This window comes from Rhipicephalus sanguineus, chromosome 6 (genome assembly GCF_013339695.2).
Source record: "Rhipicephalus sanguineus isolate Rsan-2018 chromosome 6, BIME_Rsan_1.4, whole genome shotgun sequence".
Taxonomy (NCBI): Eukaryota; Metazoa; Arthropoda; class Arachnida; order Ixodida; family Ixodidae; genus Rhipicephalus; species Rhipicephalus sanguineus.
Window position 1 is genome coordinate 162,638,179 of NC_051181.1, and position 27,184 is coordinate 162,665,362.

The 27,184-nt window shown below is 44.5% G+C and overlaps 1 protein-coding gene across 3 annotated transcripts; it reads right to left on the minus strand.

The window, feature by feature from the left end:
- Positions 1–1,304: 1,304 nt before the first annotated feature.
- On the minus strand, positions 1,305–27,184 carry LOC119396955 (MFS-type transporter SLC18B1-like). Of its 3 annotated transcripts, XM_037664359.1 has the most exons (13): positions 26,847–27,184; positions 24,909–25,004; positions 22,220–22,293; positions 21,453–21,600; positions 20,253–20,321; positions 18,185–18,287; positions 13,642–13,790; positions 8,642–8,740; positions 7,323–7,411; positions 3,667–3,762; positions 3,500–3,574; positions 2,712–2,805; positions 1,305–1,624 (listed from the first exon to the last, which is right to left on the minus strand). In XM_037664359.1, exons 1-13 carry the CDS (start codon positions 27,066–27,068, stop codon positions 1,553–1,555), a joined length of 1,386 nt encoding a protein of 461 aa, XP_037520287.1. In that variant the 5' UTR covers positions 27,069–27,184; the 3' UTR covers positions 1,305–1,552. The 3 variants fall into 3 exon arrangements, with proteins under 3 accessions (XP_037520287.1, XP_037520288.1, XP_037520289.1); XM_037664360.1 differs by lacking the exon at positions 7,323–7,411; XM_037664361.1 differs by lacking the exons at positions 7,323–7,411; positions 8,642–8,740.

Consider the following 27,184-nt stretch of genomic DNA (forward strand, 5'->3'; position numbering starts at 1 on the left):
CGCGGCCACGCCGACAGACATATTCGGCTTGGCATGAAAAGGCTTGAAACAACAGAGCGCAGGAGGCAGCCTTGTAAAACAAATCGAACGCACGGAATAAAAGAAAGGATATGAAGGGTGCAAACGCGTTAGCAAAAGCTACCCATTTACTACGTTCATATGAGCTATGTTCTCTTGGTTATCTCCATTTTATTCTCTTCTGCAGCAAGTTTACGTTCATCATTCCACGACAAAGTAAATTAAGCGCCTTCTCTCACGATGAAGTGCGCGCAGAATGCGTTCCTCAAACAGCCGCGTAAGTGTAGGCCATTGAAGTGACAAACCAGCTGAACGGAAATATACAAAATCCCCGTTTCTCAACGCCCAAACGCGTTCTCTGTGCGATGACTCGCTGCAGTATTATGCTGCAGTGACGCAGTATTAAATATTGCCCAAATTCCCGCAATTTTAGCTAATAGCGGCCAAAATATCAGGCGCGGAGCAGACGCTCGCCGCTTTGGCGCGGCTTCCGCCGCGGAGAAAGTCCACGGGTCCGGCACGGCAGCGCCGCGGCGCGGGAGTTCACCGCAAAAGGCCCTCGCTCCTCCCATGTATTCGCGCGGCGCTTTGGACACTCCCCCTATTCTAGGTCACTCTATACAGCGCTGTGCCGGTAACAATGGCACTGATACGGTACGCGCATTATGAAAAATGACAGTGACTTGAAAGGAGTAGCGCCGTCTTGGTTTTAAAAAGTAATTCTTATAAATTTAGATAGCCAGCTAACCTTAGTATCGACGACATCTAGGCTTAACATATAACAGACATGCCAAACATGCTTTCTACGCTCCTGTTTAGTTGCACTCTAATTTATTCAGCAGCATAAGTACGGTTTATCAGCGAGTGCTTTTCAGTGACTGTATACGCACACGTCGTCTTTGATATTTTACTTGCTCGAAAACCAAGTACTGATAACAGGGCTGTTTGATGCCACAGAAAACATTTTGTCGCAGGCTTTTGTTTACCTACAAGATACGTACGATAGCTACCACGCCGTCCAGCGCAGTCCGTCCTTTCCCGGCATTCGTATCTTTCTAAGCGCTTCGTAATTACAAGTGTGCAATAAATAGGGCCACGTTTAGTAGGCGTTTCTTACTTTATAAAAAGAAGCTTCATAAATAAACGATGAGACACAGTGCTGAGAGCTCAGACACATACTACTAACATTTAACGCCTAATGAATTCCTGAAGTGGTGGCCCGGTTACGTATCAGTAAGAAGTAGCAAAGGTAAAGGATTGCAAGAGACAAAAGCTGCACGTTGGTTAAATGAAGTTTTATTCTCGTGTATGCCTTATTGCTCTTCAACAATACCGGGACTCCAACGTTTATTTCTTCTTGAATAGTAATAAAAGGAACTTAGCAGGGCTTTAGTTCTTCGTAGTGGCAGTAGTGCCGCGCAGCAGTCTTCGACCCAGCAGGAGAACAGCGGTAAATTTTAAACGACATAATTATACGTAAGTGGTTGACGCTTCTCCTTCTGCAACTTACGGATGAATAGCTTCACACTACGTCTCAGCTTAAGCGATACGTGTTTTTGACGTGTCGAATGAGTGAATGCATCCACAGCCCGAAAGTAAACGGCACCTGCAAGAGATCCGGAAGCGTAGACAGACTGTTACTTCCGTACACTAAAGATACCCACCGACAGCATGAGGCCTTTTTCATCTTTCATTCTTTCCGTGCAAAATGTCCATGCAGCAATAAAACTGAAAGTCAGACGAGTTTGCGGCTTTTGTAATTACAAGGTGCCGCGCACGAAAGTAAGGGGTATTGGCAAGTTAACAAAACGGCGTTGGTTTGTAGAAGTTTCGAAGGATCCCTAAGCATATCTTGTGATATGAAAACACGAAACCGTTTCTTTGGGCTATGTCGTTGTCATCGAGGGGTGCTGCAAAGGGTTGTTGCCGAGTTGTGTTGGAGGCCAACTGATACGGCGGACAAGGGCGCGCTCCCCAGAGCAGTCAAAATGCTGCGTCGGTGGCCGCGCATTGCAGACGTCGGCGCGCTTACCCAGTGCGCCTACTTTACCAATGCGTTTTTCTTCGTACCTTTGAGTCTGGGCTTCCCTTTCTGCTGCGGGAATTCCCCTCTCATACGGCAACACCGCCGCAGGTGCTTTCTGCGGCATTTGTTGACGCTGGCGTCAGTTTCGGTGGAAGAGGCCATGTGCTTTGCGGACACTGCTTTTGCGTACGCCAGATGGGTGCGCGCCTTCGCCAACCACGGCCAGACTGAAGCAACGCGTGGGCGCGAACGCCATCCAGTCTCTCCGGTCCGGCCATCGGCCAACACAACCAAGAAAAGCTTTCGCGTTGACATGAACAAAGAGGGGCACTTTCAAGCGCAAACCGTATAGTTTGCAGGTCCCATAGTGAACGTTAGTGAACGTCCGCTTGGTTAATGCGAATATGCAGCAAGAAAGTAAGAGGGTAGTTTTAGCTCACGATACCGAAGATAGATGTCGACCTTAACAAACAATGTGCACTATAGCTTCCCAGAATGCTGAAGTTGGCCGGTCAGCTATCTTGGAAACACCTCTACCGAGTTAAATGCGCACTAACACAGGGAAATCCAAGGGATTATTGGAGCTATATGCAATAAAAAGCCTAAGAACTCTTAGTATTGTGCAGGATTTTTCTTAGGCTTCTATTATTTGATATTATATATTTACCCATAATAGAAGGATCCCGAACATGACCATGGAGCCCACTCTGAAGCCGACTGCCTCGACAATGTAACCGGCAGCGGGGGGAGTGACGATAGCGCTTAAAAAAGAGAAAGATGTCATGTTGACGTAATGAGTTTTGATAAATGACTTATCTGTTGTTTGAAATTAAAGAGCTTTTGGTAAATTAAACAAACGTTTGATAGACTTGCGGTTAATAATTGACTATCTGTATACAACTTCATTAGAATAGCGTCAAAGTGTTTTACATAACTTGATACAGACGAGCTTATAACCTTGCAAAACAAGGTGCAAGCGCTGCATCGCCTTCGGAGCTCCACCGCCCTATCTGAGCGAACAACAGAGAGCTAAGCTAGTTGGTACGTATTCATGTTAAAAGAATGGGTGTGCAAACACAGACACAAGAGAAAATGCCCATGTTTGCACGCCCAGTCTTTTAACGCGTATCTTCATGTGTGGGCGTTTTTTCCTTTACATTGTATCGCTCTCTGCCCTCTTTGCGACCCCTATTTCCCCACCCATTTGCAGGGTAGCAAACTTGTTGCTAGTGCCTGCTAACCTCAGTCATATTCCTCTTCATCTCTCTTTCTTTAGAGGCGAGCTACATATACATGTATTCGTTGTTTTGCTATCTTCTTCACTGCTTGCGTTGTTCATCATTCATATGGTAAACAATGAGTATTTCACTCCGCTTGGCTACATAAGCATTATAGCTGCTTATCCCTTTCAGCATGTAGCCTTCTTTAAAAGTACATTTCGCTTGCTCTACTCACCCAGACATTTGGAACAATATGGTGGAACTTGAAACAAATGCGCTTGTTGTGATTGTTTCCGGGTGACCGTACTCTCTGCATGTAAACAGTAAAGTAGCATTCTAAAGTTATATCGCCCTCAGTATTGTTGCAACACAATTTTCACGACGAAGAATGACCTTACTTACAATGCGACGTTGTATGCATTGTAGTAGCAGCTGGTAAAAAGTGTTCCTGCTGAAAAGCCGACGCAGACCTGAGAGAGGTAAATTAGCCAAAGAGCTCTGCAACAAATAAAACCAAGCGAATAGTGCGTAGTCAAGTGATCCCTGCTTTACCGAGTGTTTCATGCAATAACAAAACGTAAGCAAATCTGCATATTTTAGGTACTTCAGTCCAACTGAGTATCGGCTAACGTCGATATAAGTGAGGATGTTTTCGCGTCATTGTAGAAGGAAGTAAGAACTGCATACACAGACCGAAGAGAGCAGAAACAAACACAAGCGTAGACTGTCAAGTGAAAGGCCGCACTTAGATGTAAAATATGGCAGACACGAAACTTATCTTTGCGTACTCGGGAACAGGGTTGCCAGGTCGAAAGCACAAAAATAGCCAGAAAATTGGACAAAGTAGCCGAAAAGTAGCTAACATGAGACAAGTGCAGCAAAAGTAATCAAATGTAGCCACGCGTCTTTGGAAACAACTTGGACGTTCTTACTTAAATGACTAAATGCAAAAGCCTTTCAACGGAAATGTAAATAAGTAGAACACAAACCATTTAAATTCAATATTACTCAGATTAAAGCATAAATTTTGACTATAGCAATCATTTCGTGCAGGATGACGAAGATCCTTGCGCTGTTGCAAAAAACGCCAGGCCTGCGCTGAAACCGCAGCACAGTCACAGCGAAAGCTGCAAGAGCGGCGTTTCTAGAGCCGGTTGTAAGCTCTCTTGGGGCTACAAATACAAGTACCCACTACGCCATAAATACAAGCAAGGTACCCACTACGCCATAAATCACAATTTTTGTGAAGTTGGGAAGCACCTACTAAGCCATTATTCGTCATTCTGCGGAGAAGCGAGGCACCAGCTACACGTCTGTAAGGCATTATGTGCACTTTGTTGACGCGACGACTGATGACGATGAAGAATTATGGCTCAGCCCTTTGTAATGGGTTGGAAGCTTTAAACGGCCCACCAGTTATGCAATTTGCATTTGGTGACGCCCGGTCGTTATTTCCCTCTCCCGCCATGCTGTGTAACATACGTTGACGTGGGAGCGTGAGGGGGGGGGGGGCGAAGAACTTTACTGAGACACCGAGGAAACGGATCATGCGCTTGTGGGCTTCCTTGGCAACTAATACAAGTGTACTTGCGAGGAACCCACTACGCTATAAATCAATGTAATTTTTTAGAAGTAGGGAAGCAGGCACTATGCCATTTTTCGTCATTCTACGGAGAGCGGTGGTACCTGCTAAACGCATGTAAGGCATTATGCGCTTTGTTGATGCTGTGCCTGATGTCGATGAAGCATTATGGCGGAGCCCTTTGTAATGGGTTGGAAGCATTCAACAACCTACTTGTTGCGTAATTCGCATTGTGTGACGCCTGGTTACAGAATTCGCGTTGTGCGACGCTTGATGCTTATTTTACTCTTCTACCGCGCTATATTGCATATGTTAATGTGGTTCCTTCCCGACATGAAGCCTGTAAGCACCGGCATGGCTCAGGGGTTGAATGCTGGGCTCCCACGCAGAGGGCCCAGGTTCAAACCTCGTTCCATCCTGGAATTTTTTTCTTATTTCATTTTCTTTTCTTATTTCGAGCGATAGTGGTTACGGACACCTGCGGCGGCGGACAACTACGGCGCCACAAACGGCCGCTGAAATGATCTCATAACAGTTTTCGCTGTAAAATGACACACTCTTCTTGCGTCTTGCATGAGTTTTCTTAAAAGCACTAGATAACGACAATAAAAATAATGTGTACGGCATGAGTGTACTTAAAATCGCAGTTACTGTGATTGAAGCATAAGCAGTAGTCACTTTCGTAATAATTTCTTGCGTGATGACGAAGTCCGAGCCGTTAATACTGCAGAGTCGCAGTCCGTACCTGATCCTAAGAAATACAAGCAGTTCGTCGGACATTCGATTTATAACTTCAGTGAGTGCAGAGTGCCCTGGATGCGGAGCGCTCTCAGTTGTCCTGCCCCTTTCCAATTATGTACGGTTTATAGTCGGGTTCATCAACACGTGGCCGACAGTTTTCTCTGAGTTCCAGTCACATATCAAAAGGCCTGTTCTTTTTTAGGTGTGAAGCATCTTATAGCGGAGTTCAATCCGGTGGTGGTGGTGGTGTGCGGCGTGACCACCCTTACTGCGCATGCGCAAGCCCTCTCTACACACCTCCTCTCCCTCTCCACACCCCTCTCCACTTCCCATTCCCCTCCTCTTTCCCCTTTCCCCTCATCCTCTCCCCTTTGCCTCTCTCTCCTCCCCCTCTTCCCTCCCCTTCTCCACTTCCCCTCTCCCCTTTGCCACACTCCCTCCCCTCTCCATTCCCCCTCTGAAACGCGGGCTCTACATGCCGAAACGCTGCTTCGCATCGCCTCATGGTCCGCTTTAGCGGGAGATGGTGTGATTTTTTTTTGCGCGCGAGGCCTGCTTGACTGGGAGGTTATAAACGTATGTCTTTTTTTATATTTATTTTGTCATCTCCACCATTGACCCTTAACCCTGCTTAGGCAACTGGGCCATTCATTTAATTCAAGTTCATTATCTGCGGGATGCAAGTGCTCAATTCAATTGTGGGAGCTGGAAGCATGCTTTGGCCGCCATGTTTTTACACCCCGTACTCGAACGCCAGCGGCTGCGACGTCAGCAGATATTGATAATTCGACTGAAATCGAGGGAAGAGGAAAGTAGCCAAAAAATAGCCAAGTAGCCAAGACGTTTCTTTTTTCTGCCCCAACCGGCCTCAAAAAGTAGCCAAATTGGCACAATGTAGCCAAACCTGGCAACCCTGCTCGGGAATGGTAATGCCACGCCACAACCTGGCACACGTGGGGGTCTACGCGATAGATCAATATTTAAGCATGCAATTTCTTCACTTTGCAAGGTAACCGAAGGGTATCTCACGTGGGCGCTTCTCTTGTGTACGTACTTACGGAAGCACCTATGCGCTAAGCCGACGAAGACGAAGAACACGGTACAAAAGACGCGAGCCCGTCCTGTATGCTGCGTTCTTCGTCTTCGTCTTCTTAGCTTCTCGGTGTTTGCATAAGTATGTATGACCAATTAGCTCCAACCAAATTTTTGCTTGTGTCCGTTTCTGCACGCCTTGCTTTCCCCTACGCTGAATTCCTGCCAGCTGCCTCTACTTTCTATGGTTCTATTTTTTAGAGGTATGAAAAGTTGAGTAATTTTGCAAAATTTTAGGTATCCACTTTAGGGCATAACTTAGATTGTAAACGTTGTAGGGCATGGTCAGAAAAAGCTGATGACATCGTATACGTTGAGTTTTATTTTACATGATTCTTATTTACCAGCTACAACGACGTGACCATGCGCTCCAGCGTCAGGTTTGCTGCGATCTTAATTGTGCTTCAAGAAAAGCAGAGGTTCACATGCCGTAAATTTAAGAGATTCGCCCCGTTGCCCAGCCACACCCACAATAGCGAAATAGGTAACGTCGTTGTAAAGATGAAAATCTGGGGCGGTTAGGGCAGGGCTTATACCCAGCCCCGAGAACGGATCAAGACACACCCCTCGAATTTTAAAATGGGTACGCAGATATTGTTATTCTTACGAATGCTCTGACATTTGCCGTTCAACAAATGCTTACGGGCTCAAATGAAGGAATGGAGCTGGACCAACAACAAGGAAAGATATGACGGAGACGGACACACCGAAGAATTCGATGAATGCTTCTTGCTGTTTGGAAGATAACCAGAAATGTAGATGAGATACAGACAGTAATAATACATGAACTTTGCAACATTTTCTTCTGTTCTCTTCGAGGAGAAGGCAGAGTGTTCTTCTGCCTTCTCCTCTTGCTGCGCTTGCTTCTTCTGATACCGCGGTTTACGACTTAAGAGCTTCTGTTATGTGCAGTTATATTAGTTCTTGCACCACCGGAAATTTCCTTTTCAAAGATGGTGTCTCTGATGGCTAGTAGACTTTTGTGTGTTCCTGTTCAGCTTCTAAAAACGTGTTAATTGTTGTTATGCGCTTGTTTTAAATAAAGTTCAGTGAGGAAATGGTGCGTGCGTATCATGAGTAAAAATGTTCCGCTTAGTTAAACTTCCCGAATTAGGTCAAGAAAACTGTAACTTTTCCTAAACTGCAGTCCTGGAACTCGTCGTATGTAGTACCTTTAAAGGAATACTAAAGAGCAAAACGATTTTTCTCGCATAAGTAAAGTAGACTTCCACGATGCCAAAAACACGACGTTTGCTGCGAGAAGACGCTTAATAAGCGAGAAAACGCGCAAAAAGAAAATACAGGTGGCCACGCCACCTTGGAATTCCCGCACCATTTGCCGTGACGTCACATATTTTTGACGGCGCCTCCTTGGGCCTACGTAGTTCTTAATCGGTTAAATCGAAGTACATTGTCCTCTGAGGGGGCCAGAGACTTGACATAAAGAGCTTGTGGAAATTTCTTTGAGCCAGTGGCGCCAAAATACGTTAAACTGCTCTTTGAAATCCTTTACGTCACGAATTACAAAGTTCGGCGCGAAATTTAAAAATGAAACTTTGAACTTGGTTTTCTCCTCCAATAATAAACCTATGGTGGTGAAATAAACTACACAAGAGTTCTCCAAGCACACTTTATGAATCTAAACCAATTCATTGTTTCTCTTTAGTGTCCCTTTAAGCGTCCTTCTATTAAAACACAGTATCTTGTGAATAGCGAACTAGTTGGGCCCTTCCGCTCCACAGCGCGCAGAGTCCGGCTCCAAAGCATCAACGTTTTGCAAGCTGACAAAGCGCTGTGTCCTTGTCTTACATTCTATAAAAAAATAAGAAATTGGCTACAAAGCACCGAATGTTTTCCGACTATGTGCAATTTTTCTTATTGAAATAAATATGAAAAGTGAGAAAGTGATCATGCATCTAACTTATAACAATGCTCTAACCTAAAAAGTAGCGCTTCACAGACCCTGAAATGACAGCACATGCCTGCCGTAATGGATCCGAGAAAGTAGGAGCCGTACGTCACCATGAAGATTGTGCCCACTTCTGTGCTGGTCAAGTGAAACTGTTAAGTCAGAGGGGAAAACAGAAAGAAAAAAAACACAGCGTACTAGGTGAGCACTTTGTCGTAGAAGAACGGCCTTAAAGAATTATGTGTGGATATCGTATGTGTACAAAACATTACACCATTTCCCGCTAAAGGGGACCATGAGGCGATGCGAAGCCGGTGCACTTGCACGATCGCGTTCCGTTGGCGTTCTTCGGGCATGCTACCGACCTCGCGTCGTGGTACGCGAAGAGGAACGCTACGCGCGTCTTGTCTTCCCTCTAGCCTGGCCGTTAATTCTCACAGGGCGAGCGGGGAACGCGGTCGGCAGGCATGCGAGAGGGGGGCAGCGTAGGAGAGGAGAGAGGGGGGGAGGGGACGCGCATGCGCTGGTGCTCATCGCGGCGTTGCGCGGGAGAGAATTTCGGCATGTCGAGCCCGCGTTTCAGAGGAAGAGTGGAAATGTAGAGGGGAGAGCGGAAGTGGAGAGGGGGAGGGGAGAGGGAAAGTGGAGAGGGGGAAAGGAGAGACGGGAAGTGGAGAGGGGAGGGAAGAGGGGAGGGAAGAGGGGAAGCGGAGAGGGTATGCGCATGCGCAGTAAGGGTGGTCACGCCGCACACCACCACCACCACCGGATTGAACTCCGCCATAAGATACTTCGCATCTAAAAACGCTTAGCCCACTACGCTGAATTTCCACAGAGCCCCCCTTCCGTGAGTATAAAGTAGTATGCAGTTAGAGCGGCCTAAATATAGCACGCATAAAAAGAAACGTGACTAATCATAAAGAAAGCACAAGGGAGAAACTTGTGCAAACATATTTGCGTGTTTAAGTTTACACGTACGCACGCCAATGCCGTACGTTAGAAATGAATTCACAACCAATTTTATGCGCCCAAATTAAGTATATATTCATGCGTTCTCGCGAATATGAGTTCCTTGAGGGCAATGCCGTTGCGCTTGCTCGGGCTGCAAGCAGAATAACTAATGAAATATGAAAAAAAAGCTCTCCTCTTTCATTATTATTTTTTTTTTCATTGACATGATGTAAGGAGATGTTGGCGCACAAACAAGGCGCCGGCTACTCCTTAGCTCTTGGAGTACATAGGGTCCACAAGTTTCACTGCTCCAAGCAGGGCTCTTAGTTAACTTGAATTTGAAGACCACAATGCACATTGAAAACAATGCAGTGTAAAATTTCAGCGAATTTTATTTCTAACAATGTTCTTCAGGACGAAAGGCACCGATTCTTTCTTTTATGGATTCAACCTGTTCTGCGCGAAAAGGAGGCTTTTGCGACCTCTGCTAGCAGACTTCAGTACTTAAGTCTTCCGCTAGGCAGTTACTTTTTTCAGACTAGAATTTAGGAAAAGTTACAACACAAATTATTGCTCAGAACGTGGTCGTAAACACTTCCTAAAATTTATTTAGATACTTACAGTCTACAGCTACCCTAGGTCGCAAAAAAAAATCTATCAAGAAAAGGTAGACAAGGTCTTAGGTGTATTGAAAAAATGTCGGCGTGTATTGCCAGTTCCTCAAAAGCTTGTGATATTTAATGCACTTTTTCATCACCTCTGCGTTATTGCAACTATATTTGGGGTAATGGAACAAAGCCATCCATAAATAATCCTATTATCTTACAAAAAGGCTGTACGTTCTGTTGCAAACTTTCCTTTTAACGCCCACACTTCACAAATATTCGTTAAATGTAAAATAATCAAATTAAACCTGCTCTGCGAATACTCCTTTTTAATCTCCTTTAGATCTGATAACACAAAATGTCGCGGTTATATATGCAGTTTAGCTAACCTACAACTTAATCCTCCTACGCGCCTAAACCGACACTCTGAACATTGGTATCTTCCGAGGCCTCGCACTAACTATCGTTTTAAGGCATTTTGTTGTTGCTTGCCAAATACACCAAATAATTTGAAAAGTACTTGTGAAGATGTACGTACTATCTTTAATACTTCTATTTCGAATATAGGTTGTTAAATATGTCCGTAGTAATATTTCTTTTTGTCTAAATTCTTTTCAACGTCTAGCACGTTGCATTGCTGGTTTGATTTGTCTTGAAATTTATTTTGCTTTTGCCGACTTGTTGCCACAGTGAACCTGAGGACGGGGGGCATTGTCGAGCTGTTTCATGCAGCTTTTTTTCCTGTCCCAATCACTTACTGTAAAACTGTATGCGGTAAATAAACTCAACTCAACTCAAAAGGAGATATAATCTCGATGTTGTCGTTCACTGCATGCATGATTAGAAGTATACAAGCGATTACATTGGGATGAAATAGGAATAAAGATTGGCAGATAATATCCCAACGACGTACTGTTTGTAGATGAGATTGTGCTCTTCAGAAGTGGTGTAGATGAATGAAAAAAAAATGATCCAAGGCCTAAGCCGAGAAAGTATTCAAGTAGCACTTAAGATAAATATGCCAAAGACAATTAAAGATGATCCTCAATAGCTTGGCGAAAGAACGAAAGAGCAAGAGTTCAAAATTAGCAAACATCATTTACAATTTTTAGAGGATAGCGTATTCCTAGGTCATTTACTAAATTAACAGGAAAGCCTACTGATGGAATGGAAGTTCCCCAAAGAATAATGATGGGCTGTAGTGCACATGGCAGACATTCCCAAAACATGAAAGGGAAAATAGACAACCACCCGTTTGTAGCACAAAGCCACAAGGAAATCCATACGGATTTCTCAGAAATAAAGCCTCTTAGTTGCCGAAAAATTCGTCCTGGTCCGGGGAACGAACCCGGGACCAACGCCTATCCGGGGCGGTCGCTCTACCAATTGAGCTAACCAGGAAGCTAGCAATTGGCAGCGCGAGGGCGAATCCATCGACAACTCGAAGCAACTGGACACATATTGCAAATCAGTTCTGCGGAAACCCGCAAGGTGGCGGAAGGGTTAAGAAAGGGAAAATAGACAACCACCCGTTTGTAGCACAAAGCCACAAGGAAATCCATACGGATTTCTCAGAAATAAAGCCTCTTAGTTGCCGAAAAATTAGTTCCCCGGACCAGGACGAATTTTTTGGCAACTAAGAGGCTTTATTTCTGAGAAATCCGTATGGATTTCCTTGTGGCTTTGTGCTACAAACGGGTGGTTGTCTATTTTCCCTTTCTTAACCCTTCCGCCACCTTGCGGGTTTCCGCAGAACTGATTTGCAATTCCCAAAACATCGCAGGCAGTTTACCGCTGTTCCTAAAGGCACACGTGTGTCTGAATACATGTCTAGCATATGTGTCTGAAAATTGGAGGGTAGCAAGGAAACTAGAGAAAATTTTAAGGGACATGCAGTGTGCGCGACAAGAAAAAATACAAGCCGAACACTATGAGATTGGAAGACAGCAGAGTTTATCAGAGAACAGACAGTGTTTGCCAACCTTCTAGTTCACATTAGGCGAAATAAATAGATGTCTGCCGGTCACTTTATGCTCAGCACTGACAGCCGATGATCAGTAACAGGGACGGACACCAAGGAAATGGAAATGCAGCTGACGGAGAGGAGGGAGTTAGGTGGGGTGATGAAATTAAGAAGTTCGCAGGAATGAAACGGAATCAGCTCGCACAGGGTAGAATGAACTGGGGATCATTCGGAGAGGCCTTCGTCCTGCAGTGGACGTAGAATAGGCTGAGGGTGGCGATAACAAAATGCTCAGAGGTCCGATATTCACAAGCATAGGTTGGGCAATCTCACCCATGAGTCGACTCACTTACACTCTCTCAGGCTCATATCGAGCTGTAAGTCTGAGTCTGAGTGAGTCCAAGTGAGCAACATTTTGGTGAGTGTGAGTCTGAATGAGTCCGGTTGAGGAAAATATTAATCAATGTGAGTCCGAGTCAGCCCTAAACGCAAAATATATTTCATGAGTGAGTCTGAGTGAGCTCCACCTTTTATTGCTGACCTATTATGGTTTTATCCACTCAGCTGTCTGCATTACTATCAGCGTTATATCGGCTTACGTTTATACTCAGATCTATTCCCACACACCTCAACGCACTAGCGTTCATGCACCACCTCAATGTTTATTGATTAGAGGCGTGAGTAATGGGGGGGGGAGGGAGGGGGAGGAGGTGCTATGACCTCCCAACTCTTTCACGGGACTTTCTTAATAGAAATATGTGGTGTGAGTCGCATATTTCATAAAAACGTCCTTACTAGATTGAAACTCCTGAAATCCAGTATATGAAGGTTCAAGACCTAAAGGCGTATCGTAGAGGACCCATTATTTGAGGTATTGGCATTCAAGGGCATTTACACCATGATCAGAATAGCTCACTTCATACCAGCGGACTCAAGAGTCGACTCACTCAGGCTCACTCAGGCTCAGGTCAAGCCGTGAGTCCGAGTCTGAATGAGCCCGGCTGAGCCAAATATTGGTGAGTTTGAGTCCGATTGAGTCCGATTGGGAAAACGTTTAGTGAGTCGGAGTCCGAGTGAGTTCGGTTCAGAAAAATTTCGGTGAATCTGAGTCTCAGTGAGCTCTCACAGCAAAATATATTTCTTGAGTGAGTTTGAGTGGGTTCCAAGATTTTTGCCGACCTATGGTCACAAGACAGTAGTGAGCTAGTGGCATAAGGCAGTAGAAGGACCCGCTCTGTGAGGTAGACAAGAGTCGGCAACGACGAAGAGGTAAATGGACAGGCTCCAGCCTGACATCCGCCATTGCCTCTGCATGTAAATATCTGTAAATATACACTTTCTTGCAACAACATGAATGGCATGATAGATAGATAGATAGATAGATAGATAGATAGATAGATAGATAGATAGATAGATAGATAGATAGATAGATAGATAGATAGATAGATAGATAGATAGATAGATAGATAGATAGATAGATAGATAGATAGATAGATAGATAGATAGATAGATAGATAGATAGATAGATATTTACCTGCCGAACGTAGGGCTCCAGTGTGGGCTCGTAAAATCCAAGCATGACGAATGTGAGCGACACAGAACCCATGTTGATCATGAAGCGAGGATTGGCAAGAAGTCTGTAGTAGCTCGATTGTAATTCCGACTTCGTTGACAAAGATGTGTCTGAAAAAAAAATGAAAAAAAATTGTTTTGTAAGAAGTGCTTACAGCTTATAAACATATGTCGGGCCTGGAACGTGCGTTTCCTTTTTGGTCACTTAGAACTATCTGAACTCGTCAAAATAAGAGAAACCATCTGGGTCTTTAAGCCGTTCGTGTGAAGGCGTGTATTGTCACTTATGTGTAATGCTTGAGTCCCTTAAAGGGGCCGACAAGTGATTTTTCTCGACCAGTTTTCTTACGGCGTGACAGAAAACTCAGCCTTCGCAGTGTTTGTAGCTGCAGTTAATCCCAAAAGCACGTAGTTATTTTACAAGCAGTATTTTTCGATCTGAAAGGCTCGAAACATGTATGTACCTTTCCTCCAGCAACGCTGAGAATTGATAGCGATGCCGCCTGCCCTTCTCGTGATTTGTGAAACCTAGCGTTGTTCTTCTTTCGCAGGAGTTCCTGTAACTATGCTTAACCACCTTTATTTAGAGCTTTTCAACTATTTTTGAAAATAACAAGCTGTTAAAATGAGATGATGTGGCATTATACACCGTCCCTGTATTTGTACCGCGTTGTCTGCGCATGCGTCCAAGGTTGCCTGCGCCTGTGTCATGGGTGGCTTCGTTATTCTCTCGATGCGCGAGCCAAGCCAATTCATCGAAAACATCACCACGCATATACGAGGCCGGGCAGAGTAGCAGCGCGTGTCATTTCTGAGAAGAAGTGTAACTAGCAAAACTATGTTGCTCCAAAATCGTAGCGACCTGGAAACTGCGAGCACGGTTGTATGAGCACGCTGAAAAGTCGCTCACGACGCGCTGACGAGAATGGGATCACTTCGTCACGCGAAGGCAGGGCCACTTTAATGCATACTACTAACGCAGGCCTATATGCATATTTTTATGGAGTAATACCTTTTAATATAAAAAATGAACAATATTTTAATACTAACAAAATATCAGCAATGAACGGTCACGTGGCCGGGTACATCGGATCGTTCATGTTTTTGCCGCCAGAGGCGCCACAGGTCTTTTTTCACGACTTTCTATTAAGAAATAAAAATATGAATCCACCTCTCACGAAAAAAACAGGGTTCGTTTGGGTCAATGCGACGGACAATGTTTCAATAGTGGAGTCATCTCATTTCATGTTCTGGGCAGTTGTCGGTCCCTTTAAGGGGGGATGACTAGCAATCCTAGGTGTTCAGCTACTACTGCCTGTAACTTCCTTACTGTTAAAGCAAACTCACCGAAATCCTCGAATCTCTTTCAAATTGGCATTTATTTACTAAAGTTAAATTTGGGGCGAAAATGCGGGACCATCTTGAAATTACTAAAAATTAGATATGTTTATTTCTTGAAGGAACATTTTTCAGAATTCATTCGTAGGTACAAAGGTGAAAATTTTTGGGGTTGTTGGACGTGCAGTGCGCATTCTTCTGAAGCAAAATAATAACTGTTGGTTGAACCATTGCTTTGTAAAAAATCTTGTTTTCTGAGGACTTTAGATGTATGGATATTTCTTAAACAATAGATTTTAATAAGAATAAAAAAAACGACAGGCCTGCGCCGAACACAGTCAGAGCGAAAGCTGGGAGAGAGAGATAGATCGAAAAAATTATCCCCACTATATCCACGAAGTCAGTGATGTTAGAGTAGCTTGCTCGGAGATAATGGAGTAAATCGTGAATGCTCCGTACAATTCCTCTACTGTCATATAAAGACGTGACACGTTGTTGTAGTAGCGATTGTGGTCAGGTTGTTGTCGAACCACAAGCGGTCGCAGATCTTGCAGCTCTGGCCGAACGTGTGGTCGAGGAAATCGTGCTTGAAGCGCGCGTTGGCGCTACCAACTGCAGGTAGCGACCGCTTTCGGCGCTTGGCCGCTGCTTCCCGCGCCCATACCTCTTCGAGGTTCTCTTGCCGCCGCTTCCACGCTGCTTCGGCTTCGCGGGCTTGTATCTCGGGGTCCGCACGACGCTGACGTCTCTCTTCGGCCTCGCGAGCTCTCACCGCAGGGTCTTGGCGGCGAGCCTGCGATGCTGCTGCCTTGCGAGCCCTCCGCTGCGCCGCCTTGTCTTTTTCGTTCATGTTATAAGTATAGAAGCACACTGACTGACGACTGTCGAAACAGAGAGGAAGCGCGCAGTTGTGGCCCTCTAGCGGTCTCCTATCAAACTAGTGCACGCACCGGAGTGGAGCGAGTGCCGCATGTTACAGTTGGCTATGCTATATATGTGGTTTTGCCTGCGTTAATATCATCATCAATACGCTCGAAGAACAAGAGGAAGAAGACTTCTCTTTCGCGCGAGCGTGCGCATGCTACAGTTGGCTATGCTATATGTGGTTTTGCCTGCGTTAATATCATCATCAAGGCGCTCGAAGAACAAGAGGAACAAGACTTCTTTTTCGCGCGAGAGTGCGCTGAGCCAAGCTAGCGGGAGCAATGAGAACTAGCGGCTACGGCGTTGGACAAGCCCCGAACATAAGGAGCAAGCTCCTAAAACTTTTATTCATACAACGATAAGAGCTCTTCCTTGTAGGGTGGAGCCCTTAGTTCAGGAGTCCATTGGCTCGCGCTGCTCTACGTGCCCGCTAGAGAGCAGCTTTTCTAGAGCCCGTTGTAAACTCTCTTGGAGCAACTACTACAAGTGCACTTGCAGGTACCCACTACATCATAAATCATCGTAATTTTTACGAAGTGGGGAAGCCCCCACTATGTCATAATTCTTCATTTTGTGGAGAAGCGAGGTACCCGCTACACATCTGTAAGGCATTATGTGCACTTTGTTGATGCTGTGACTGATGTCGATGAAGAATTATGGCTGAGCCCTTTGTAATGGCTTGGAAGCTTTAAACGACCCGCTAGTTACGTAATTCGCATTGTGTGAGGCGTGGTTGTTATTTTGCTATTCCACAATGCTATATTATATCTGTTAATGCGATTCCTTGCCCGACATGACGCCTCTATAGGTTATTTTGCGAAGGAGTTTCAAGCAGAAAGAGTTTCTGTGGTAGAATACTCGACTGCCACGCAGATCTCATCCAATCCTGAATATTTTTTAACACGGAAGTGTTTTATGACGGGGTCCACCACGGCTCCACTGAAGTACTTCCGTCACGGACATGACGTTGTAAAATATAAAGACTAACAGATGGCAAAAAAAAACTAGAAGAAAAAGTTCTGTAACCGGGAGTCGAACTTACGACCCCTCGCTCCGCAGCGCGCGGTGCGAAACGATTCGGCCACAGACGGCACGTTCCTTGGCACGCTAACGGCGAGCTATTTACATACACCATTTGCCGGTGCCGGTACTCGGAGATGAGTGGTACATCAGCGTGTTTTGTTATCACTAGCGAGGTGGCGCGAAGGTCTTGAACAGTGCGGTTTAAAGGTCGTCGCCCCACGCGTATGAGCGCGCGCTTCTACAGGGCGTGTTCGCTCGCGCGCGCGCGCTTATCTCTCGATGCCGGTGGTTTGTACTACGTCTTGTGCTCTCACCGCAAGTTTGCGTTGAGAGCACGAAGGTCACTTCGCTCACTGCAGCGGCCGCTTTTGCGAAAGGAGCGTGCTGCTCACACAGAAATAAGTTACAACTGTGACAGACAGTTCGCGCTCATCCTGTGTATGTTCGTTCCGTGCGTCCTTTCTGCTTGAGCAGCGCGTTGCAAGTTTCGAGCTGCTTGGCGTTCTTCGCGTGACATTACAATTTGTTGCGGTAGCATTCATTCCTTCGCGCTTGGGGCGAAAGAATGCACAACAAACGCTCAACTATGTCTGTGAAGGCACGTTTCACTTCCGTGTTGTACCGATTCCTATGAGGAGGAATCAGCCTTGTTTTTTTATCATTTCGCGCGATAGCGGTTACGAACACCGGCGGCGGCGGCGGCGGACAACTACGCCACCAAAATCAGCTGTGGTTGTGATCTCATAACAGCTTTCGCTGTGAAATATGTAGGCACCACATTGTACCACACTGAATTCCGGTGGCAACGTATTGTATACGTTTACAGAAAGCTTGGAGAACTTTTTTATGTGACTGCGAACTGAAGGTAGACAACTTATTGTAGCACTGTCTTTCATTTTGTTTCGAAAAAGAACCGCTGTTTTTAAGTTGGACTGGCCTCCTTTAGTGGAATTGGTAGCATGGCGTTTCCAAATGTGTGAACGTATTTAGCGCATCATTCTTTCCCTCCTGTCACCCATTTATCCTTCTGACCCTCTGCCAGCGTAGGATATGCCAGCGTAGGCGACATTTCTGCGTTACGTCTGTGCAAAAAAACTTGGAGTTATTTAAGTTCTCATTGCCTATTAAGTTGATCCTCAGGTTATTTTTGTGTCATAGAACACAAGCATAAGGACAAGATACATCTTCTTTGTACCTGGTGGAGTAAACTAAGACCTTACCTGTCCTTTGAATTGGTGGAGCAGTTCCCTTCGCTATGAAATACGGCATTGCACCCATGAGCAGGATGCCGCACACAAAATACGGCAAAGGGAATGCCCACAGCTGAAAAGGAAGAGAGAAAGACAAGTGATCATTGTGTGTTGTCAGTGTGCTATGCAATTCTGAATCCACCTAGCATCTAGCGTTCCCCCCCCCCCCCCCAAAAAAAAAGCCAGAAAATTTATTTCGATGCGATTTGCTACGACTAGATTATGTAATTGGAATAAGTGAAATGTGGGCATTGGGAAAACCAGAAGATATTTTATGAAAATTTGCTAATGTACTCTTATTGTACTGGTGAAAGAAAGAAATAAATAATGATAATAATTGTTGGGGGTTTTACGTCTCCAAACCACAACGTGATTATGAGGACGCCGTAGTGGAGAGCTCCGAAAATTTCGACCACCGGGGGTTCTTTAACGTGCACCTAAATCTAAGTTCACGGGACTCCAGCATTTCGCCTCCATCGAAATGCGGTCGCCGTGGCAGGGTAAGCAGTCGAGCACCATGGCGGCAGAAGCAAGGAAAGGCTGCAAGGTTGACCCCATGCGGGCGGATGTCAGATTAACTACCCTGTACGAGGGAGGGAGAATGATGACGGATAAAAGCGAAGGTAAGAAGAGAGACAGTTAATCAGCGCAGTGTAGTAAGTACTGGTTGAATGGAAACCGCTTTGATAGTCTGTTGATTTCACAAGAGCAGCGCGTAGGTTTGTATAGTGACGAAGACCGAGCGCCCAATATCCTCACAGCTGTTGAGGAAAGTAACAGTCAGCTATTTCATTGCGGAAGAAGTAAAGATCACATTATTGGCACATGGCTAGACCATTTGCTGTATTATTTATTTATTTATTTATTTATTTATTTATTTATTTATTTATTTATTTATTTATTTATTTATTTATCAAATACTGTCAGCCTTTCACAGGCCATTACAGGGAGTGTGTCAAAAGGTACACATAGAAGTACAATGCACAATAAATCAAACAAGACATTAATAATGACAACCAAAACAACAAACAATGCATAAACCTCGTAATCAGGAGAAGAGAAAGAATGTACAAAAATACCGCTATGCTATAGCGTTCAAAAATATTCTCAGCCCCGCCACGATAGTCTAGTGGTTATGGCGCTCGACTGCTGACCCCAAGGTCGCGGGATCGAATCCCGGCCGCAGCGGCTGCATTTTCGATGCAGGCGAAAATGTTTGAGGCCCGTGCACTTAGATTTAGGTGCACGTTAAGAAACCCCAGGCGGTCGAAATTTCCGGAGCCCTCCACTACGGCGTCTCTCATAATAATATCGTGGTTTTGTTACGTTAAACCCCAGATATTATTATTAAAAATATTCTACCCTTTCCACAAAGCTGTCTACGCTATTCATGGGAATAATTTCCTGGGCCAACACATTCCACATTTCAATGGCAGCCGGAAAGAATGAAAATTGGAATGTGTCGCAGTGTGTGACGTATTGCCTGATGTGCTTGTCATGGCACTTTCTACGGGAGTGACGATTCGGTGGTTTCAAGCGCTCATGCTTATCTATATTTAGGCGATCGTTATGAAGCAAGAAAGGAAATTTCACCGCTGCCACCCGCCGCCGACAGGCTAGTGCAGGAATTCCTGCGGCATTTCGAGAAGCAGTGACACTATCATGATGGAAATGCCTTGAAAAAATAAAACGTAGTGCCTTGTTTTGGATTCTTTCCAGTCTATCTGTGAGGTATAGCTGGTGGGGGTTCCAAACTATACTGCCATATTCAAGGATGGGGCGCACTAGAGTTTTATAGGCAGCTAACTTAACGGATGCAGGAGCCACAGCCAATTTCCTTCGCAGAAACCCGAGTGTTCTGCAGACACCCGAGTGACATGAAAAATTGGCTGTACTTGTTGTGGGTGCCAAAGTTAATGAAGAGGTAGAATCCACAAAGCGCATCCTTACTGCTAAAACTTTCTGCTACGCCTTTGGAACTGTTGAAACTCCAATATTTATAAGCGCACGTGCAAACAAGGTGAACGTTTGTACTTACGTCGATAAGGGCGCCACCAACCACTGAACCTAGCATGCATCCGAGTCCATACATGCCGTCCATTATTGCCTTAAAAAGAAAATCTTATAAGAATGTTGACGGGTATTTAAAGAACATTTCGGCATACGACACGTCCTGATATTGGGTGTCTAAACAGCTTCAAAGTACTTGTTGAGCACTGTTAATCGTTAATTGCGGTGGCGTGTAAACAAATGGAGTTTGCCTTACCGTACCTATCTAGACATGATAACAACACCTAGTACATGAGCTGCGCTTCTCTCTGCGATGACTTGATTAGGTCGCGCAGTGTGTATGTAAGCTCCATTACACGAACAATTTGATTGTGACGTATCTATTGCTGGCATCGCTAACAACCGTCGTGACTGACTAGCTCGCCAACTGGAGAGTTTCGTCCATTACTCCGCAGTATATATGCTCGATACACAATTTTGCGCATGAAATGCACGAACGAGGTTAAGAATGACGGCAACTTTGCAACCCAACGTCTGTAAATTTTGAAAGACGTCGAATAAAGGCGCCGTTGTGAAGGTACCATTTGCAGACGTTGCCACCATTCAAAGGTGCCCAAATTTCAAGATTTAGTTGGGCATTACAAATTAGCGCGCGGAATGAAGGACGAGAAGGAAAACAGAATTTTTTACGTCTGTGGGAACCGGCAGTCTCAGTCCGAGTATTTTTGGTTGGCTCAAGCCTGCTGGTCGAGCACATTCTTCTCTTTCTGCACCGAAAGGGGTTACTTTTATTTTCTAACGTTGCTGGGGAAGTAGGTTACCCCACGCTGCAGCCGGAGCACTTCTTAGGTGGCAACATTGAATGAGTTGTAGACTTTTTTTTTTAGGTGGAGGTGACTACCGCAAGGTGTGTATATTGTAGGAATAGGCTCCGCAGTGTACTTAGGTTGTGGAGCATGGGTTTATGTTAACGTAATGTGTATCGTATGGGTCAATAACACATGTTCTTTTGCTTTTCGTATAATTAAGACGTGCTCTCTCGAATCCGAATAGGTTTATGCCGGGAAAAAATGCTGATGTGCTACTGCGAAATTTCGCGAAACTTCGTACTGCGAAGTTCTGTGGCTTTATCTGGCGCTTCTTTTTTCCACTGTTTTCTTGGGTTGTGACAGTAACCTACGAGCCGGAAAAAGAGAAACCGAAACTTTGAGAACTAGCGAACGCTTACGATTATTACTCCCTTGTTATGGAGAAACGTGTCAGTGCACATTGCGTAAAGTGTGACGATATACACGCCTTCCATAAATCCACCCAGAGATGCTGCTGCTATCGATCCACCCAGCAGAGATTCGGCATTAGGGCACCAGTAAAGAAGACTGCGAAGAAAAGAGAGAATACGCTAAGGTGGGCAGCGTTCACCACAAACCTCGTTCTTTATTTAAGTTATTCTATATTATGCACTAGAACACAATCTGATTATGAGTCATGTCACAGCGGGGTCTCAACAGTAACGTTTACAAGCTAGAATTATTCATGTACATCTAAATATAAATGCACCAGTGTTATTGCGTTGCGCCAGCATCAAATGCGAAGGCCGTGATTGGATGGGACCCTCGACGTCGAGATTAGCATGGTGTGATGCCATCGAAACCAAGCTAGCCCAACGTGCAGCCGCAACATATCTCTGTATTGGAGATATCCTGGGTGCGAAGAAATTCAGTGCTTTCTATGCACTACAATTTTGCCGCCAATCGAAAAAAACACGGCGTGCTTAATTGTTTCGCATTATAGTGCTGCCGAGAATCATTTATCCTTACTTCGTGGTCGGAGCGAATACGATGCTAACAAAAACTTACATTGTACGTAATAAAGAAAAGTGCTCTCTTTTAAACAAGTCTTTATTGCTTACTTAGAGTACCCTATCTACCTAACGTTTCAGAAGCTTTATCTTTCAGACATCTAATTACTTATAAATACTTCCTATGCATTACTCACGCGAAGCTTGCGCAGGCCAAGAAGAATCCTGTCAAGCCTAATAGATACACAAACTTTGGCGACGTCCATGCTATCTGCAATGATGGGAAATTAAGAAAAGAACCTTTGAAGAAGATTGACAGTCATCACTGCTGGTATGCTTGGCTAGCGAAGCTGTTGAACACTGTAGCAAGTGGCATCGCATAACAAATGACACAATCTGGATTAAAACGTTGACAACACTTTTATTCAAGAAAACTGATTACTCACACAGTAGAAAAGAGCGCAGGAAGTGCACTCTTTCGCATTGTATGCTCCTTTATCCGCACATTACGGTGACGGTGTCGCGCAGCACATTTATAAGTTCAGAATGAACCAACCAGCTCGCAATAAAGTTCTCATTGATTGCTGCCTTATATAGTAGCTATTGTGCACACTGTCACCATCGATAGCGTTAACCGACAAAGAGATTAACTATCTCCACAGTAAAGCACCTCACGTTCTAGATAGCGTAGGGCGCATGCACATGTTCCAAATTCCCAGTTCCTCTTCTCCTCAGGAAAGCACTTATGTTTATGGTAACAATAAGAATTGTTGGGGTTTTACGTCCCAAAACCACGATATGATTATGAGGGACGCCGTAGGGGAGGGCGCCGGAAATTTTAACCATCTGGTGTTCTTTAACATGCACCTAAATATAAGTACACGGGCCTCTAGCATTTCGCCTCTATTCGATACCGCGAACTTCGGGTGAGCAGTCAAGCGCCATAACCACTAGACCACCCGGGCGGGTTATGTTCATGGTCGCAAAAATAAACGCCTTGTTGGTAGTCAGTGCTTGGTCCTGTCTGTTCTTCTTCTCTCGTTGTTTTTTCGCACCGTTTCCGATAATGAAACCCTACCACGGCGCTCCGAATCCCTTTTAAAGTACACACTGAGATGTTCAGCCACGACCATCTTATCGATGTACTTGGACATGTTGAATTAACTGTGGTTCACATGCTCCGGGACGGCCCACTTTACTTGAGCAAAAGAAGGCGCATCGAACCACAAACCTGGAAGAGAAGCCCGTGCTGAGGTACCGATTAGACACCACTTGTTGTTCTACTGCGTGATTGCGTTGAAAACAAAGCCATCGCTAAGGGTGCTGCGTTATAAGTTGAAAGAGTGTGTGCTTGAGCATGCTGGTAATTCATGTTTCACTTTTTAGCGCACAAACGAACAAGGACGATAAGCGACGCGGACACAGCGCTGTGTCCGCGTCGCTTTCGGTCCTAGTTCATTTGTGCGCTAAAAAGTGAAACATGCGTTATAAGGTTGCACGCCCTCTCTTCTCGTTATTCACAGCTCCTCTCGAATTTGTCCTCCTTTTCTCTGTTCAGGTTCACGCACTCGAACATAGATGGCGGTAGCGGTTTTCTTGATGACAGACCACCACGATGACCCGAAGATTGCCGTTTAACGTAACAGTAACATCTTCCCTGTGACATCGGTTGCAGCCATGTTTGGGTAAGTTGGTAGCGGAAATTGTGGAACATAAGTGCCTGGCACGACAAATCATGATACACACAATAGGAACGTCGAAATTCAACTAGCCTTTACTAGCCATTGACGCTCGTAAAATGCACAAAATTAGTCGCTGCGTAGGAAACACACAAACATTATCGCTGCGCACTGATCTCGTCGAACGCAAATTTACAAACAGTTAGCCTATTTGAAGGGTTTCATCGTGGTTGACGATAGTAGGACAAAGTACTAATACGACTGTCTATTACTGCAGCGGTCACGTTGCACGCATGTTGTGAGCATCGCAATAAACTATTTATCCTGCTTTGTTTTGTCTGAACATAGCTTCGACGAGCTCCACGATGCCGAGCAAGCACGTCGTATTAGTGCTGGAAAGCACGGTCGGTGGGAGGATGCTTGCTTGCATGTGCGCGTGTATTCCAGCTGCGACCTGTTTTTACGGCGGTGCTGTCGGTGCACCTAGAAATTCTCGAAAACTTTATATACATTTGTCGGGGTTTCCTGAAAAGCTAGGTCACTCGCGAAATTCAAATATTTTACAGAAGTGTGTTGCATGTTAGAAGTCGCATGAAGAGAAATGGTAACATTGATTATCAATTGCGATCTATATAAAAACGGTAACGACTCGTTTGTTTTCTACAATCCCTCATAATGGGACGTCAAAAACACACCCCTCCCCAATTTTCTGCAACACTGCTCCTCAAAATTTGTTGAACGTATATGCATACACCGCCACCAATTAGAAAGTTTGCAATAATTTAATGCCTAATTTACAATAAGTATTGACGGTTGAGTTCATGTTTGCACTAATCCGCACCAAACTTGTTTGCCAAGAAACTCAATGTCGATGCCGGAAGCACTTGCGCAGATAGCGTAGTTTGTTAGATAAAACTGCGGAAAGCTTCTTATCAAGGGTTTGTATAGTATGTCAGCTGCGTGCTGTAAACTGATGTAAAGCGGCTGTAATTATTGCACTTTTCAAGCTACTCGTAATCAAATGCGGACTCCGACGCAGACAAGCTGGCCTGTCATGAGTATTTTTCTTTAATTTATGCGTGTCTTGAACAAATTGAACAAGTGTTATCCATTGTGCTCATATTTGTGAGCAAAAAACGGATACATGTGGAAATCGCCATTTACGTTACATCTGCATCAGAATATTAGAACGGAAGGTGACCCTTACCAGGCTTTGTGAAGTGAAGGAACCAATTGCTATGAAAGCCTTAAATGAAGAAAACGTAAAACCATATTTCCAAGCAGGAATGGCTTTAGTTGAAGCCTGTAAAAGGTCAGAAAAAATAGGATGACCGCATCTTAATATATTCAAGATGTTCGTCTGTATTCGTATATCACATATATGTTAGGTTCACGTGGTTTACGTTAGGTTCAACATTGCAAACAGCGCATAGCACGGGGTAAGTATCAAGTAGACAGGTGATCTTTACTCATATATACGTAGAGTACGAGGTCAGTGCCAAACGCTCGCAGAGTACGTTGAAATATTTTTGCAAGCCTTAAGAAAGTTCCATATTTCCGGCCCACTGGACCAAACTTTTGCATTCATGTAATTTCAGTGATACTTTGGTGAGCGAAAGGCCCTTCCAAATCAACTGATTCTTCTATTATAGTAATAAGTATCGGGCACTCGCTGCGCCCAAGAGAAAGCACACAGTTAATGCTTTCGTCTTGACAAGGGTTGCGTCTTAATCGTTCTAAATGCTTGGGGCCCACAGCTGCCTCTTCGAAAGTTCGGGAACCGCATTAGCCCGCACTTTCTTTAGGGCATCGTTTTCTTGTGCCTTTGGCAACATTTGATGAAATACTCTACAAGTTTTAAACATTCCACAACAGAATAAACATTGCTTGCAGAAGCCGATCTCTAAACCCTTATGCTGTTCTTTTTATTGAAATCAGACTATAGTCACAAATGAAATTGCCTTGATGGCTCTTTAATATATTCACACAAGAGTAGGTGTTGCTGTTCGAGGGCGCCAATAAGCCCGTATTCAAGACCACTGTTTCTCTTTAAATTTGATAATTTTAATTAACGCATACTTTAGTAAATATATAAGTACACATTGCCACTCCACGGTGTTCCTGTGATGACTATGGCATATACACGCAAACAATGCGTGCAGTCGCAAGCGCACACATATGCATAAAAGAGTATTTCATAACGTTTCATCCAATGATGTAGTTTTGGCAAAGCATTCTAACATCTCCAGGGTGGTCATTAAAAATTGCTATCCAAGTACACATTTATTTCCGACAGGGTATTGGTGTACTATAAATGATACAAGGTGAATGAAGAAACAGAGCTGACAGTCAGCGTTCGCGGCTATGGGGAACTTCAATGAGGAAGCTGTCGTATGACCGAATGGGAAGATAGCCGTCAATGGCGAACTTCAAAAATTATTTTCTTCCTTAAAACAAAAATCGTATTAATAAAAGTTGCTATACAGAAACTATTTATTTGCTTTCAATTAAGGTATAAAATTGATTTTTAATTAGAGCACCACGTGGTGTAAACTGCGCCTCAATGTGAACCAAACTGATGATTTTCTCAAATTTGTGGTTCTCGTAAAATTGAAAAAAAAATCAGTGGTGTGAAATTATTTTTACCGCAAACTATATCTTTTGCAGAGTAAGTATTCATTACTCAGATATTCATACATAGCGTAATATTACAAGGGAAAAATGCAAATAAGAACATTTTGGCAAAGTTTCTGGAGGCGTATACGGTAGAAAAATCTGAGTAATATTACTGATCTTCGAACAACTTACAGAAACGCCTTTGCTTAGTATCGAAACCAAATTTGGCATTGAAGCAAACAATGATATTCTCAGAATAGTTTTTCCGACAAACCATACTCAGACGACATTCTGCGAAATTCGGAAGGCTCCTACATGACCAATTATTTTTTCCTCTCCGAAATATTCTAGCAAATCGCTGTTTTCAATGCAAGAGATCAGCATGATTTGTTTCGAAAACATTTGAGATGGTCGCCAAAATGGCTGAGACGTTTGGCGTGGAATGACCCCGAAGAGAGAGCTTCTCTCTAAAAGTAGCACCACCGGCCTCGCGAAGGAATACGAATATCGCCTTCGTAATGTCACTTACCAAGGGCGGAAAGAAAGGCTGCAGCAGAGACTGACCGGCCGACAGCCATATGTGAGTGTGCATCAAAGGGAGAGCCCAGAGGTTGCTGCGCAGCCAGTGCCAGGAATCTTTTACAGAAAGCATCGACTGCCTACGCGGTCCACTGGTCTTCAGGGGCAGTTTTTCCTGCAGCCTGCGCAATTTCTCGTCCTTTTCGTTCGCATCTTTGGTCAAAGGCATCATAGGACAAAGTTACAAGAATAATTGGAATTCTGAAAGTCTAAACAGTCTGCCTATGTCGGTCTCGCTGACTTAACGTCAGCTGGCAGCTTTTGCACGGGAGCGAAGCGTGTCAAATT